Source organism: Gadus chalcogrammus, chromosome 6 (assembly GCF_026213295.1).
Source record: "Gadus chalcogrammus isolate NIFS_2021 chromosome 6, NIFS_Gcha_1.0, whole genome shotgun sequence".
In the NCBI taxonomy this organism is placed as follows: Eukaryota; Metazoa; Chordata; class Actinopteri; order Gadiformes; family Gadidae; genus Gadus; species Gadus chalcogrammus.
The window spans coordinates 3386143-3401479 of NC_079417.1; the positions used below are offsets into that span (position 1 = coordinate 3386143).

The 15337-nt window shown below is 41.6% G+C and overlaps 1 protein-coding gene and 1 non-coding gene across 2 annotated transcripts in view; one reads left to right on the plus strand and one right to left on the minus strand.

The window, feature by feature from the left end:
- Window positions 1–15335, minus strand: part of LOC130384242 (sodium- and chloride-dependent transporter XTRP3-like) — a 23123-nt gene extending 7788 nt beyond the window's left edge. Inside the window, exons 1-4 of the mRNA XM_056592351.1 lie at window positions 14794–15335; window positions 1335–1475; window positions 875–966; window positions 297–524 (exon numbers count right to left, since the gene is read on the minus strand). Of these exons, the coding sequence (XP_056448326.1) occupies window positions 297–524; window positions 875–966; window positions 1335–1449 (435 nt within the window). The 5' untranslated portion in view covers window positions 1450–1475; window positions 14794–15335. The remainder of the gene's footprint in view (window positions 1–296; window positions 525–874; window positions 967–1334; window positions 1476–14793) is intronic.
- trnar-acg (transfer RNA arginine (anticodon ACG)) lies at window positions 13723–13795 on the plus strand. Its single transcript has one exon. It is a non-coding gene; the product is annotated as a tRNA-Arg (tRNA).
- Window positions 15336–15337: the final 2 nt, after the last annotated feature.

Below are 15337 nucleotides of genomic sequence, written 5' to 3' on the forward strand. Positions count from 1 at the left end.
TGCGTACATTAAGTGCCAGGGGGGGGGGGGGGGGGGGGGGGGGGGGGGGGGGGCAGCTATGCAGAGTCCAGGTGAACTCTGAACAGGTGAGTCTTGAGTCTGTGTAAGATGTGTAAGCATCAACTGCAGTTTTGTTTCCGACCAAAGTTCAAAATTCCAATTTATTATGTGGTCAAATGTCTAGATACCGTATAGATTCTAACCCGCCTATTAGTCATTTATTATTCATAGATATTCCCGCCTCGTGCCCGGGGGATGAACGCCCACGCCACCCGACCCCCGGAGGTTGCCCCCACCTTTCCCGTGGACTTGACTCCGCGGAGGATGAAGAGGAATGTGAAGGCCCAGGCCAGCAGCAGGCAGAGCACCTGCCCCAGGTGCATGCCGCCCGTCTCGTCGATGGACGCAGAGATGTTCAGGGTCTGCCGGTAGAAGAAGTACTGGGTGGGCGTCGCCCGTTCGCACTCCTCGTCCGGGCCCGTCATGTTGGCGTTCAGCGGGCACTCGGCCCAGGGCAGAACGGACTGGGGGTGGACGAGAGAACACTAGTTTGACACTTATATATTACATACATATATATAGATATTAATGGTATATTATGGGTTATATTTCGGTATTGCTGCTGGTGTGTTTAACTGTTTACATTGGCAATTGTAATTGATTATATCTATTATTTATGGATCGGTAAGATATAACGTGGGCTCACGGGAAAACCCATGGCTGCTGTTTTACACTTATATATTTGATTTACAGTATATTTATACGTTAATGATATGTTATGTCTTATATTTTGGTACTGCTGCTGTTGTGTTTTTCACTGTTCTTGTTGGCCATTGTAATTGATATTGATTGGTAAGGTATGGCGTGGGCTCACCTGAAAGGAATTGAAGAGGTACCAGAAACTCCAGGCGTTGAGGATGTTGTAATACAGACACAGATACAGGGAAGTCAGGACACTGGCAATGCCTGTCATAAGAAAAGGAAATAAGGTGGTTTAGTCTTTGAGTTTACATTTGTGTAACTTTATTTTTGTATATTATATTATTAGTGTCAATGAAACACCAAAAGACAATACTAATATGAATATTAATAGTGTCAATAAAACCACAATATCCCCTACTAATATGAATATTAATTGTGTCAATAAAACCTAATATCCAATATGAATATTAAAAGAGTCAATAAAACCCCAATCGATATACTAATAATATTAACGCAATCAGTTTAGCCAATCAACTGATTTGTGTCATTAGACATTATTAAACTGGTATATATATATATATTTTTTTTTAAAGGGAATTGAAAAAAAAGGTACATCTGACTTCTTGACTCACCAATGCCGCCTAGATAGGGGCTAATGGCAGACCACGCCCCGATGCTGCCAAGACGCATCTTCTGGCCTATAGCGAGCTCCATGTAGAATAGAGGCACACCCTCCAGGACCAGCATGATCAGATATGGGATCAAAAAGCCACCTGAAACGCGTAAATACAAGTTATACAGGCCTTCGAAAAAATATTTGTTCACTTACAAACCCTTACCAAAATATGGGAGACACACACACGCAAAAGCAAACGCACAAAAGCGAGCACTCACACACACACACACACACACACACACACACACACACACACGCGCGCGCGCGCGCGCACACACACACGCACACACACACACTCGTAATATAATATCGGAAATGTAACGTCATCTGATAATCTCAAATCACAACACTGTTAACTTCAATCACACCTGTTATTATTAGCATTCAGTATTAGGTCCTACATTAATATTACAAAAGTATCGTATATGCTATTATATTAGGCCTATTGAAGTAGCAGACAATGTGATGAAACTGCATCAATACTTTACTTTTGCTAAAGATAAAAAAATATAGGCCTATATGGTTATTAGCCCAATAAATATGCATAGGATACGCATCCACCTGATAAATAGGCCTACCACCTCAAGGAAAACGTTTTATTCAGATAGACGCGTTGTTTTAAATGCCCCTTACGCAACAATAGCCATGTTAACGACAATGTATTTATTATTCATATGGTTAATTCGTCAAGGAAAGTATAAATATGACAAAAAATAGGCCTCAATACAATATTAATAACAAATCAGGAATGATATAGTTAGATTTAACAATTGACTTAACAATTAACTTCCCGTCGTATTTACCCTACCTATTGTGACCATGTCCTTGTAAAGGCGTAAATGTTTTCAAACATTGCAACAGTGCAAATAAAGGCATTATTCTGAGCGACCACCCGTTGTAGGGCTTCTTACCTCCGCCGTGCATTTGACACAGATATGGAAAACGCCAAACATTTCCCAGTCCGACAGCGTAGGAGACGCAAGCAAGTACAAATTGCATGGGATTCTCCCAATTGGTTCTCGCATCCTTTTCCATCACTGTGCAGTCTCTAACTCGTATACAGCCAGCTTGCGTGTCTCGCTGGATTACTTTGAAAGCAATTTTGAATTAGAACCACCAGGCAGGGGCAGGGTCTAAAGTTAACTCCCTCACCTCCCAACCCACTCTTTCCTCAGATAACTGAGGTGAATGTTTGATTTACTGGCATCTTTAGATCTTTCTGACAATACCTGCTCCTTTAAGTAAAGTTTTTAAAATGTTGATTTGCCTAAAGCTGAGCAACCAAGTCCACATTGCAATGGGCAATATGCCCATCGTGCACTCTAAATCGACTTATTGCCAGTGTAGGTTTAGGTTTGCAGTACTTTTTTCTTAACAGCAATTTATTTGTTGGCGTTCGGCAAATGAAATCATCACAATATTCATTTGAATATTAACCTAATTGAACAGAACAATTACACACAGTGACCTGTCAGTTGGCGTTTTTTGCTGGATTGAATATATTATGATCAAAATACAGAGAAAAGTTTGAATACATTTCTCTTCTAGAAATGTTTTCATGGGAAGTAATAGTCCGCTCTTGGACTTCTGAATTACACAGATAGTAATCTTACAATTCTAAGAAAATGATTAATGCAAAATAAAAAATATAGGATTGCTTCTATAATCATCCTATTCCTTAGTGTGATATTATTTAAAGGCCGTGTTGCAGGGTTTATTTTCCAACAAATTTGTGCAATTTGCTTGTTGGTCTTTAAGATTTAAACTGTTATTTATTGTATTTAATGTTGTTAGGTATCACAAATGGTATGTAATACGAAAAAGAAGGTAGGCCTACTATTTTAGCAGTTTGCTATTGATTCTCATTTCCCCCAGAATGCATTGCATGATGTCACGTTGGGGAGACGGACCCTTGAGAGTAGAGACTAGTAAAAGAGTGTTCAGCTGATTATACAGATACATAGATAAATACATAGATATTATGTATAGTTAGTATATGCTACACGTGAACCTCCTAAGATGGCGCAATTTGATTGGTTCGCTATCTCGGGATATTGGGCAATATGGTCTCATGCCAAATTATGTCAAAATCTGTTTACTGTCTGAACAACCAAAAATACCTGAGGTGCTTGCGTAAAGTCGACAAGCTAATACCAATATGTTGAGGATTGTATCATATGAGGTTTTGCCTCATGCCATTTCCTCCGCCCTGCCAGAGCTCTGTCTCTGACCCCCAGTTTTGGTTGATAAAAAGGTTTCACCGTCATCCTGTTCTCACCCTCCTCCCTGTCAGCCCTCTGCCTCTGACCCCCTAAGCAATTGACCAACGGCACCACTGAGGGGTTGGTATTAGCATCAAATGTTCCTTCGCTTGTCTCACAGTCCAACAACAGGTCCCCCAGAGACCAACAGGCCTGCCACCCCCCAACTGTTAGTGGAGGGCACCTCTTCCCTGACTTCACGCCCCTCCCTGCCAGTGCCCCGCCTCTGTCCCTCACTTTTAGTTTGTGTCTTTTAGTTCACCTGTTCTTCTCCTCGTCTCATCCTCCGTCTCTGTTTTTGGGTACCTTACATGCCCTTATCACTAGTAAGCTTGATTACTGCAATGGTCTCCTTACAGGTCTCCCAATGTTTGCTAAATTTCTATTTTACCCATTTCTTTGCATGTTTTTTTTTACTTATTTATTATTTTATTTTATTGTATGACAATGTTTATATGTGAAGCACTTTGAGTCTGCCTTGTGTATGAAAAGTGCTTTATAAATAAAGTTGCCTTGCCTTGCCTTGCCTACCTTTCGTGAGCCCAAGAATAAAGCATTGAGCCAAGTATTGACTTTGCAGCCTTTCTTGAAGCTCCGGGACTTGGAATCTTGCACCTGAATTTGAACCAACTTCTACAATTGACAAGCAAGCCAGGAGGGTAGAAGAGGACCCCATCAAATCTAAACTTCTGCAAATACTTTACCTAAAGACACAAATATTTTGAAATGTCTCAAACACACACCAAAATAAAATTGGATTATACCAGGCAGGAGATCTTTGCTCTCTTTCTTTTTCCCTCTAACAGTATAGATTTGCAAAGCTGTTTCGACTAGCGATAGTTCTAACACATTGGGTTGGGAAGTTCACAGTTAAAAATGTTTGCCTACCAGGTAGAGAACAAGCGAAAACATCGTGGGATGAATTGGCAATGTCTTGAGCAGAATAGTTCTCTGCTTACTAAAAGCAACTAACCTGTCCATCATGAATCCTGAAGTAATAAGCGTGGCAAAAGCATTCATAGGTGGAATCGACAAGTACTTTCCTCGCCACACCTTACAAAGAAAATAACTTACAGTCGTAGCCAAGCAATAATCATGGGAGATTTATATTTTTATATTTTTTGTATTTAGGGTACTTATCTGACGCCTTTGTCCAAAGCGACTTGCAGTCATTCATACACACATTCAGATACTGAAAGCATTGTCAAACACACACGGCGACAGCCAGCTCGTCAGGAACAGTTAGGGTCAGTGGTGACTGATTGGGCGGGAAACCGGCCAATCTGGTAAAACTGGTTAGGAGTTTTGGGGAAAACTGATTTGATCAGGATAATCAGCATATTCTTGAGTGCCTAACGCTATAGATTTGCACAGCTTTTTTGATCAGCGATAGTTTTAACACATTGGGTTGGGGAGTTTAAAGTTTTGAATGTTTGCATACCAGGTAGAGAACAGGTCGAAAGAATACCTTCGTGGGTTATGGCCGCTACTACCGTCCCTTGGAACCACTTCCTCGCCACACCTTACAAAGAACATAAAGGACAGTCATAGCCAACCAATAATCATGGGAGATTTATGACAACCATTCATAAACACATTCAGACGGATGGGGTTCCAATTACCCATGGCGACAGCCAGCTTGTTGGGAACATGATGATGTACAAGTTCACACCTCACAAGAGCTAGCTCAAAGTTCAGTTTACACAGTTTAAAATGACCTAGTTCATGTTCATAGTTCACAATTTAGAATTTGGAAAAACCAAGCTAACTGCATCTGTGCGGTCAGTTCGGCTGGGTCAGAGGAACTTTGTGGCTGTTGGCTCAAGGCTTACCCTTCTTGTGATGATCGCCATTGGGTTGCAATATTTCCCCAGACTGGTCGGATGCTTCTATTCGATATTAATTTTTTAATTCATTGCCGATGTGGATGACTTTCTGACTTGTTTCCTCAGACCCGGAAAGGCACTATTTGCATAGAAAATTGCATTTTTTACCGTTCTAATCTTTCCTCTCGTTCACAATCTGTTCATAAAACCCTTTCAAATATACATGTGCACTATTGGCTGGAGCGGTAGCTAAGTTGAACGCCTCTTGCACAACACTGGTGATGCCAGATCGGATTGGCAATTTCCAGCCAAACTACCGTCTAAAAGCCGCCCAATCAACCAAAAACCAGACCCAAAACTTTCATTACCAGAAAACTCATTAACCATATACTTTTGCAATGGCAAGTACACAAATACACTCCTAAACGCAACCTAGTTATTAACTATGACATTATGTGGTATACAAGGAACATCCCTCATCTATCTCTAACACACACCTCACAACTTCTGTGTAAAGAACAGCATCAGAAAGTGTGTCCAAGATTGAGACCTATGATCTTGCGTCCAATGCAAAAGTTGGTCAAGATAAAATTCTGAATAAGATGTCATCCAAACATTTTCAATTAAGGCGTGGCATCCTAATGGGCAAGGCCTGTGACTAAAATGACCACTGTTTGATGTTTGAATCCCGCTCAGATCAAACATTCCAAGAGGGAATGTTTGATTTGAGAGGGACCAACTTGGTGGCTGAGACTAAGTAAGATGAAGTCAATTGACAAAACAACATGGCCGCCGGAGGCTCAAAATCAACCAAATTTAACTTAATGCCAAAAGGCGGGGTTAACTTAACCCAGTCGTCATGAATTTTGGCATAGTCAGCACCTACAGTCATGACGTCCTGTAGACATTTTTCGCTCCTCATGTTGAGCAAATGTTTCTTGGAAACCCAGAATCTGTAACAAAATGGCGGCTGGATGTCCAAATTAGTCCAATCAATGTTAGGTGACTGACGGCGGGGTTAACTTGAGTCAATCATCACCAAACTTGGTGTACTTAAAGAAGCATAGGGGAAGGTTTAACAGGCTACAGTCCATCAATATAGGACTATAGGGGGCGCTTAAGTGATCAATTAAAACCTTTAAAGACCCATAACTGCATTGTCAACTGTATGCAAACAAAAAAGGTATTTATGGGCGTCGTCAGGGTCTTTATGGTCTGCATCACGGTCTTAATGGTCTATCAGGGTCTTAATGGCCGACAGTTTTTATGCAAAAGCCCTTGCGCCAACAGCCGCAAAGTTCCTCCACCCAAGTCAAACTGACCACACAGATGCAGGTAGCTTGGTTTTTCACTTTCTGCATAATATGACACATTGTTTAGCATTCTCGCTTTTTTCTTGGCTTTTAAAAGCAATCTGTATTCTTTAGAAGTCTACAGTAATTGATATTGACTATAGTTGCTTACACACATACATGTTATTCCTGCTAGCCCGCTATTCTCCCGTCGGGGCGTATATCTGAACGACATATCCTGACATTGGTATCCTGAGAACGTCCTAAAAAAATATTTCCCTTGAGGTAGTATTTTAGCCGGCGGAAATGTTCATTCCCTTATATGTGAATGAGGAGTAGAAATTCGGGATTTCACACCACTTTAGTGGTCGTGTTAATGACGCTTCGTTCTGCATTTGCATGTCATTGAGTTGCACCGTATCCAATAAAAAAAATATTGAAATGTTGGCACTGCTTTTGAGAGTAATTTGTGGTGAATGCTAAATTATAGGTCTTATCGTAACCCTAAAAGTACATATCATACAATAAAGCACAATACAAGAGTTCACAGCTGCACACGTACATAGAAAATATTTTTTTACTATTATTTTTGAGAACAGTTAGCTTAACATTATAGGGTCCTGGCCTTCCAGTCCCTGTTCTCTCATTTAAACACAGAAATAAACTACATTTGTAGTTGATGCTCTCTTTTACTACATACTACAGTTATGTAGTAAAACACTGCATAACTGATAACATTTACCTTGTGTTTCTTGTAGGTTGTGACTTTGTGTCCCACTTCACCCAGTGTCCTGGACCACATCTTGGGATGCATCGAGCCGTGAGATTACTTTAATGAAGGCAACCAGCTTGACAGGACTCTGAGGTCACAGAGCTGCACTGTTATAGTTGAAATACAGAATATTTTTGAAATTTTCTGTCTTTTCGTTATTTTAATTATTACAAATATGATTATGATATCCATTTTTTCCTTGGACTCAACTTTAATTCTTTTTTTAACAAGTCGGATATCATTTTTTCAGATTACCGAATTGTCTTGAACGTCAAATAGGCATCTGTACCGGATGGGCCAAGGATGGGAGCTCTGGGTGAGCAACACAGCTGTACAAGTGGTCCTGTTGTTTACATTTGTATCCCACAGACACACACTGTGTTTGTTGGTGTTTCATCATGGTTCAATCAGGGTTCGCTCAAAGGCCACGAAAAGAAAATGCCATGTCATTTTGTACAAGTTGGGGATTCTTATTCTTATTTAACTTCAACATTCTCTCCAAACAGCTGAGGTTACAAAGTTACGTGCAAAAAATAAAACAGCGTTGCAGACTGTGTCAGTGACCTAGGAAACAAACTGTTGGGTCTTGCCATTGTTTCTCCTTAAAGAACCAGATATAATGGACTCAAAAGGTACCCCTGAGGTGCTTTAATCTCAACTAACTTTAGTAACGTTAAATTAGTTGAGATTAAAAAGATTTATTATTATTTTTGTCACACATTGTTCAAAACAAAACCATTTTTGTGAGCTGTCCGTGATACTGGGGGGTCACAGGGTGTAGGCAACTCAGACCCGGCGCCAGAGCAAAAAATTAATTGTTAAACTAAATAAAAAATGTGTAGGCCTACAAAATAGAGACTATGCGATTGACATACATGTATTGAGGGCCTCCGCACCGAAGCGGAGTTCAGTGCGTTATTGGATCAGTGTGCAGAGCCAGAGGATACTTGCCACCCGTCCCGTAAAATACGGAATCGTCCTTTGTTTGGCAATTCAATGTGGCGTCCAATACGGGACGCAATTTGTTCCGTATTTCCATAAATGTCCAATACACATGTCTGTCACACACACAAATACTAAATCTAATCTTGATCAATAATGATCAAATCAAAACACAGGGAATACTACAGTCAGCAAAATTGTCGCGGCGGGATCTACGCAAGACCCGCTCCGGTCATGTGTGTCTGCGCATGCGTGTGGTGGTCACGGTTGCCTAGCGACAGACACCACACACCGGCGCTGCTCACAAAAGCCGCGCCTTTTAAAAATGTCCACTACACCCGATACTCCACCACGTCCTCAAAAGCGTAAACGCTTGCAGAAGTACGGACGTGAGTGGGAAGACGCACATCCTTGGCTGGACAGCGTCAGTGGAGATGTTTACAAGGCAAGTTGTAAAATATGTCGGCGAGTGTTTTCAGTGGCGCACGGTGGGCTGTCTGACATCCGACAGCATGCAACAGGACACGAGAGCAGCACTGCAGACACGAAAGATCACAGAAGACCCAAGCGTCAGTGTCACAGTTCTTCATACCCCAATCATCTCCTGAGGTTGATACGGTATTGGACATTATGTTGTGATTGATTTCCTATCTGGTTGTGCTTTTGCCAGAACATCGCAGTGCATGGGCAGAGCCTATTTTTGTAAACTGTTGTGGTTTGATTGATTGTTTAGGATGTTGAGTTTTAAAAGTCGAGAACGACCATTTATTTAATGTACAGTAGTATTAGCCAATATAAATATTATATATGGCCATTTAAAGAACAAATCATACGAATGGATTAACAGCTAATAAATAAATAAATACATTTGTTAAAAGAAAACGTTTATTCTTTAATATACATACATTTCCTAGATTAAAAATGTTTGTAGAGCTTTCTGTGTATTCTGTGTCAAAATGTTTATATTTTTGAGGAATGCAGTGTTCAGTGATCATTACATCAATTATATTATTAGTGTGGTTTAATTGTTTTGATGACCTGACTTCTTTTCGAGACACAAGACAGGCGGCAGACAAATGTCCAATTTAATCAACAATATGTCATCCCACTCCTCCTCTCTATATTACCGCAGCTGAGGTGACACAGGTGTACCACACAGTCAGACACAACCTCAGCTACAACAGTGTTGACTGTGCACATAAACTGAATCAAAAGATTCTCCTGGATTCAAAAATTTTCAAAAAAAAAAAATATGTATAGGGAGAACAAAGGCAGAGGCAGGTTAAAGATGTCCTTGCTCCAAAGGCAGTGGCTGATGTTCTCAAGGCCCTAACATCAGATAAACCCCTCCCATTTTCCATTCAGACAGATGCATCAAATAAAGGCAACAGGAAGATGTTCCCCCTTGCTGTTCAATACTTCAGTCTAGAATGCGGGGTCACCAACAAAATGCTGGATTTCATTGAAAATGCAGATGAGTCCGCTGCTGGGATTGTAGCTCTCATAGAGCAGTCGCTTGACAAATTTGGCTTATCGTTTGATCATGTGACAGCATTTAGTGCACTGCAGACAACACAAATGTGAATTATGGAATTCACAACTCTGTCTTCACCAACTTGAAGAAGTAACAAAAAGATCTGCTGCAAGGAAACTGCCATGCCCATATTGTGCACAACACAGTGAAGCATGCTCTTGACCAGCTCACTGTAGATGTGGAAAATGTTGTGCTGAAGGTCTATGCCTTCTTTTCCACATCTGCCAAACGAAGAGAATCACTCAAAGAGTTTTGTAGGTTTTGTGATGTTGAGTTCCAGGAAATTCTGCGACATTTCACAACCAGGTGGCTCTCCCTTAATCCAGCCATCACCCGGTTAATGCAAACCTGGAATTTGCACGGAAATCGTACTCCATCAGCCTGGGGGAGGAGTGTCCCAAACAACTGAGGAAGATGGAGACATTGTGGAGGTTTACCTTATTTTCTGCAATAATATCCTCTCTCTCTTTGAGGAAGTTGTAAAGAAGCTGGAGAGTGATGAAACCACCTGTGTTGAGTTGTTCCATCATGGAAAACCTCAAGCAAAAGCTCACACAGAGACGAGATTACCAGTTCTATGGCTACTTAACTACATTGAAGCTGCAGCGTCTCCGTCCACGTGATGCTGACATGGCAAGGGCAGATTTTACTGCATTCCTCAACACAGCACTCTCATATGTTGAGAAATGGTTCAACTTTTCGGAAGACTACTGGTTGTTCTCACTGCAACCTCTCTCTCTGCACCATGGCACCATGACCTTTAGTGACATTGAGAGGGTGACCACCAAGCTCAACCTCATCCATAAGGTCAACACGGATGAACTTTATGATGAATGCTCCACAGCATTAACCCATTCTGAAGAGGCTCAAAGAAGATGCTGAAGATGAATGGAAGTCCAAAGGTGTGGCTGCCAGGTGGGGGCTCTCTTTCAAGTAGCTGACCTGCCTAACATACTGTCTATCACCAGACACACCCTGAGCATCCCAGCATCCACTGGATGTGTGGAAAGGATCTTCTCCAGAATGGCCAACAAATGGAGTGACTGCAGGAACAGGTGCTCCACAGAGCTCATGAGAAGTGAGCTCCTGATCACTCTCAACTTTGAGCAGTCCTGTACAGAGTTTTACAACAGCGCTTTGAAAGACAAAGAGTAACTCAGTGCTGCAAGGAGTAACAAGAAGTACACCTGGAAAAATAAGTAACAGTTCTTTTTTCTGTTCAGTCTTGCAGACAGGGGCGGCTATAGGGGCGATGCACTACCAACTGGGAGAAAGATTATTATTATTTTTTTATTCTATCACGGCAAAAGTAGTTTTCAGTGTTCTAGACTTATTATCTGTCATGGTCCAATCAGAATCGTCAGATTCAAGTCGCGTTTCAAATGGTCCCGCCTCTTTTTGGAAGAATTCATCGACGTGGAAAATCGCCCAAGCCTTCTCCGTTGACTCTAATGTTAAAACTTTTTTTTTCGGAAATAGAGCCTTCAACGCATTTTCAATGGGGTTTGGGACTCGCCCTAACGTGCTTGCGTCATACGTAACTGAGCAAAGAGCGCGAAGGGATATCTTCGATCAAGTCACTTCACTTGCTGATTTCAACATGGCTGCAAATGTGCGCAATTCCGTTTCGTCTCTCAAAGAAGTTCCTTTTAGTCGATGTTCCAATTCAGAAAAATTGGCATTAAAACAATCAGGACCTCCTAGACCAAATTAATCATTAAACACATTTCTGTAAAGGGGGGAAAGTCCTACACCCGAGGATTTTCAACAAATTGGTAGGAGAAAAAAAGCATGCTAGCAGGTTGTGAAGAAGCTAACGCAGTCTTCTGCTACCACTGCCTACTCTTCCACCCTGACGAAAGACAGCACTGTTTGGATATCGACTGGTGTGACAGATATGCACCATCTGTCTGAGAAAATCAAGAAGCATGAGATGTCAAAGATCCACATGGATAGCAGCTTGAGATTTGCGACTATTGGGAGGGTGAACATTACCACTCAACTGGACGAGGGATACCGGCTAGCTGGTGTGTTCGAGTTGGCTTTGCGAGGCAAGGTTGAGACGGAGGGCTCCAAAAACCCAGGTATTTTTCTTGGATTGGTGGACTTCGTGGCACAGTTGGATGAAGTTTTCGATGAACACCTGAAAAATGCCACGGTGTTCAAGGGCACATCCAAGACGGTGCAGAACGAGCTTTTGGAATGTATGCTAGCGGTCGCACGGGAAAGGATTGTGGAGGAGGTCAAGTAAGCTCGCTATCTGGCCATCCAAGCTGATGAAACTACGGACGTCTCCACGCAAACACAGCTGGTGCTTGTGCTTAGATACATTGATGACAACCATGCAGTGCAGGAACGTTTTTTTGAGTTTATTCCCATCTCGGATTCAACGTCAGTTTCAATTGCCAGTGTGCTTTTGGAGAGACTGAACCAGCTTTTGGCCGACGACAACGAAAAAATGAAACTCGTTGCACAAGCTTACGATGGTGCGAGTGTGATGAGGGGAGAGAAGGCTGGTGTGCAGCAAAAGGTGCGTGAACAATTTAAGAATGCCCATTATGTTCATTGCTATGCACATCAGCTTAATTTGATCATGCAGCAAGCTACCTCCCGCATCAAGAAAGTCAACGTTTTCTTTTCCGATCTGAGCGGTATTGCGTCATTCTTTTCCCGGTCACCGAAACGGTGCTGCGTTCTTGACAAGATTGTTTCACGAAGTCTGCCCAGAGCTTCATCTACAAGGTGGAATTTTAACAGCAGGATGATCAACACTGTTCAACAACCCCATTATCTGCAAGTTGCAGATAATGGGGTTGTTGCTTATAGTATGATTTTTTTGTTGTTGTCAGCTTGGTTGGAAAAGTGTAACGTTCAGATTCAGACTTTATTGTCATTGTGCAAACTTGTACAATGAAATTGGGGAACGTCAAAATAACGTTGAGGCCTAAGCAAAGCTGCTGATGTGATGTTTGTGGTATTTTTGTGTTTTTTTACTGGTATTGGTGCCGTGATACAATGTTGCGAAGGTTTTGTATGTTTGTGTATTTACATGCTGTGTGTATATTTAATGTGCCGCCGTGCACACAATGCAAATGTTTTATTTGGCTGTTTGTGTGTGTTACTATATACGAGCTAAGTGCGTCCTACGGAAACGTTGTTGGCCATGCTGATGATTTCGCGCTGCTGTGAACTGTTGCGATTGAGTTTTTTGTGCACCTGTCCGTCATAATATTTATGTGGGCCCTCCCACACAATCTACCTCCCACTGCAGAGATTTGCTATGGCGCCGGGTCTGACACAAGGTGTAATGCTAGATGACTCAGTGGCCCTAAAACGCCATCGTAGGACCATGTCTGACATTAACGTTTATCTAGATATTTTTTGTCAAATCAATTTAGTTGCTGGGTTAAATTAATTGAACATTCCTTCAGTTGTGGGGTTTTCTGGTTTGATTCCTGTACGGTAGCGATGAAAGCATCGTCAGATAACTTGGACCAGCGTCTGTGCTCAGGAAAGTTCAAACAACGTATTAGCTCGCCATTCTCAAGAAGTCCTGACAACGTCTATTACCACCGTAGTTTATCAAGATCCCAAATGAAGCATGACTAAACTAAATGTCAGACAAAGACATACAGTTAAACTTCTACAATTGTCAACTCCAGTAGATTTGTTGTCATGATTCTAATGAAAAAGGTCCCTACTTTATGCGCTTAATATGGGCTAGTGGCGCAATGGATAACGCGTCTGACTACGGATCAGAAGATTCTAGGTTCGACTCCTGGCTAGCTCGATCTTTTGTTTTTTTACATGTAACTCTTGGGCTGGAAATTTCAATAACAATAGTCAAATGAAACAGGTCCGTTTTTGAATTGCAGTAAAACGACGGTAAACGGATGTAGAGACAAAAAAAAACGAAATTCCATTGACTAAATAATGGGAAAAGTATCTACCTCCCTCTGCTGGTGACTTAGGGTTAAGGCACATGGCGCCCCAACCTGTCAACTACCGCTGCTGCGACACTCATCCACACTTTCATTTCATCCAAGCTTGACTACTGCAATGGTCTTCTCTACGGCACCACCAACAAAGTCCTCAAAAAACGTCTATATGTCAAGAACTCAGCTGCACGCCTCCTCACTGGTACCCGCTCCAGAGAACACATCACACCTGTCCTCCGTGAACTCCATTGGCTTCCAATTAAACACAGAATCAACTTCAAAATCTTACTCATCACCTACAAGGCCCTCAACAGCCTAGCCCCCCCCCCTACCTTGCCGACCTCCTCCATCACCACGCCCCCTCCTGATTCCTCAGGTCCATCTCTGCCAACCTGCTACAAGTTCCACGGACTGAGCGACGGACTTGGGGTGATCGGGCCTTCTCAGTTGCTGCCCCCACCCTTTGGAATTCACTCCCCTCCCACATCAAAGTCTCTCCAACCCTCTCTTCTTTCAAATCTGCACTCAAAACATACCTTTTTACACTAGCCTTCCCCACCTAACTCCCACCGTATTCTTCATGTTTAACCTCTGTTTTTTCTAATGAAGGAGGCTCGATTTTGAAGTATGGCTCTTCGGAAATACAGATATGGGATTAAAAAACAAAACTAATTATATATTGTGCCAAGTAATCATCATGTATTGTGATACAATTATCATAGGCCTACGTGTTTTTATAAGGAACATTTAAGAAAAGCATAAGTGGATCAATGGAAGACACCCAAAAGCCTCAACCCAACAGAAGTGTGCATGAACGGAGTTAAAAACGAAGCTATATTTAATACGATACCTTCACCTATGCCAGGTCATCGTTATCATAGAAGAATATGATGGTCTGTGTTGAGCTTTTTGCAATTATGTTTTCCGTTTAACCACTTGTATTTGTCGAATTTGAAAGCGTTTTAGTTGGTGTGTTCGTTCTTTAGCACGTTGATAACTATTGCAGCTTAGCCTTGATCCCTAAAGTCTCGCGATACCAGACGAAATCTGCGTTTTTTTCTTTTAGCAAAATAAGGTAATTGTCATAACTGAAGTCTGATTAGCATTCAAAAATATCTTCCAATTTTGGGATAGCATATTTTATCAGTTTAGGTATTACTTATATTGCAATTCTTTCAAATTAAACCTAACATAAAAACCTTTTCTTCAAAGCTTACGAAACCAGTGTAATATAGTTATTGAGGGTCTAGTCTACTCCCATGTCAAATATGGAAGGATTTTGGATCTTGAATGAGTCTGCAGTCTCACAAGAAAGTAAGAAGTTAAAAGTTCATGCCTGCTCTTAATAACTGTTCCGACTGTTTTCCGGAGTGAAAACAACATTGGTTTAGTCA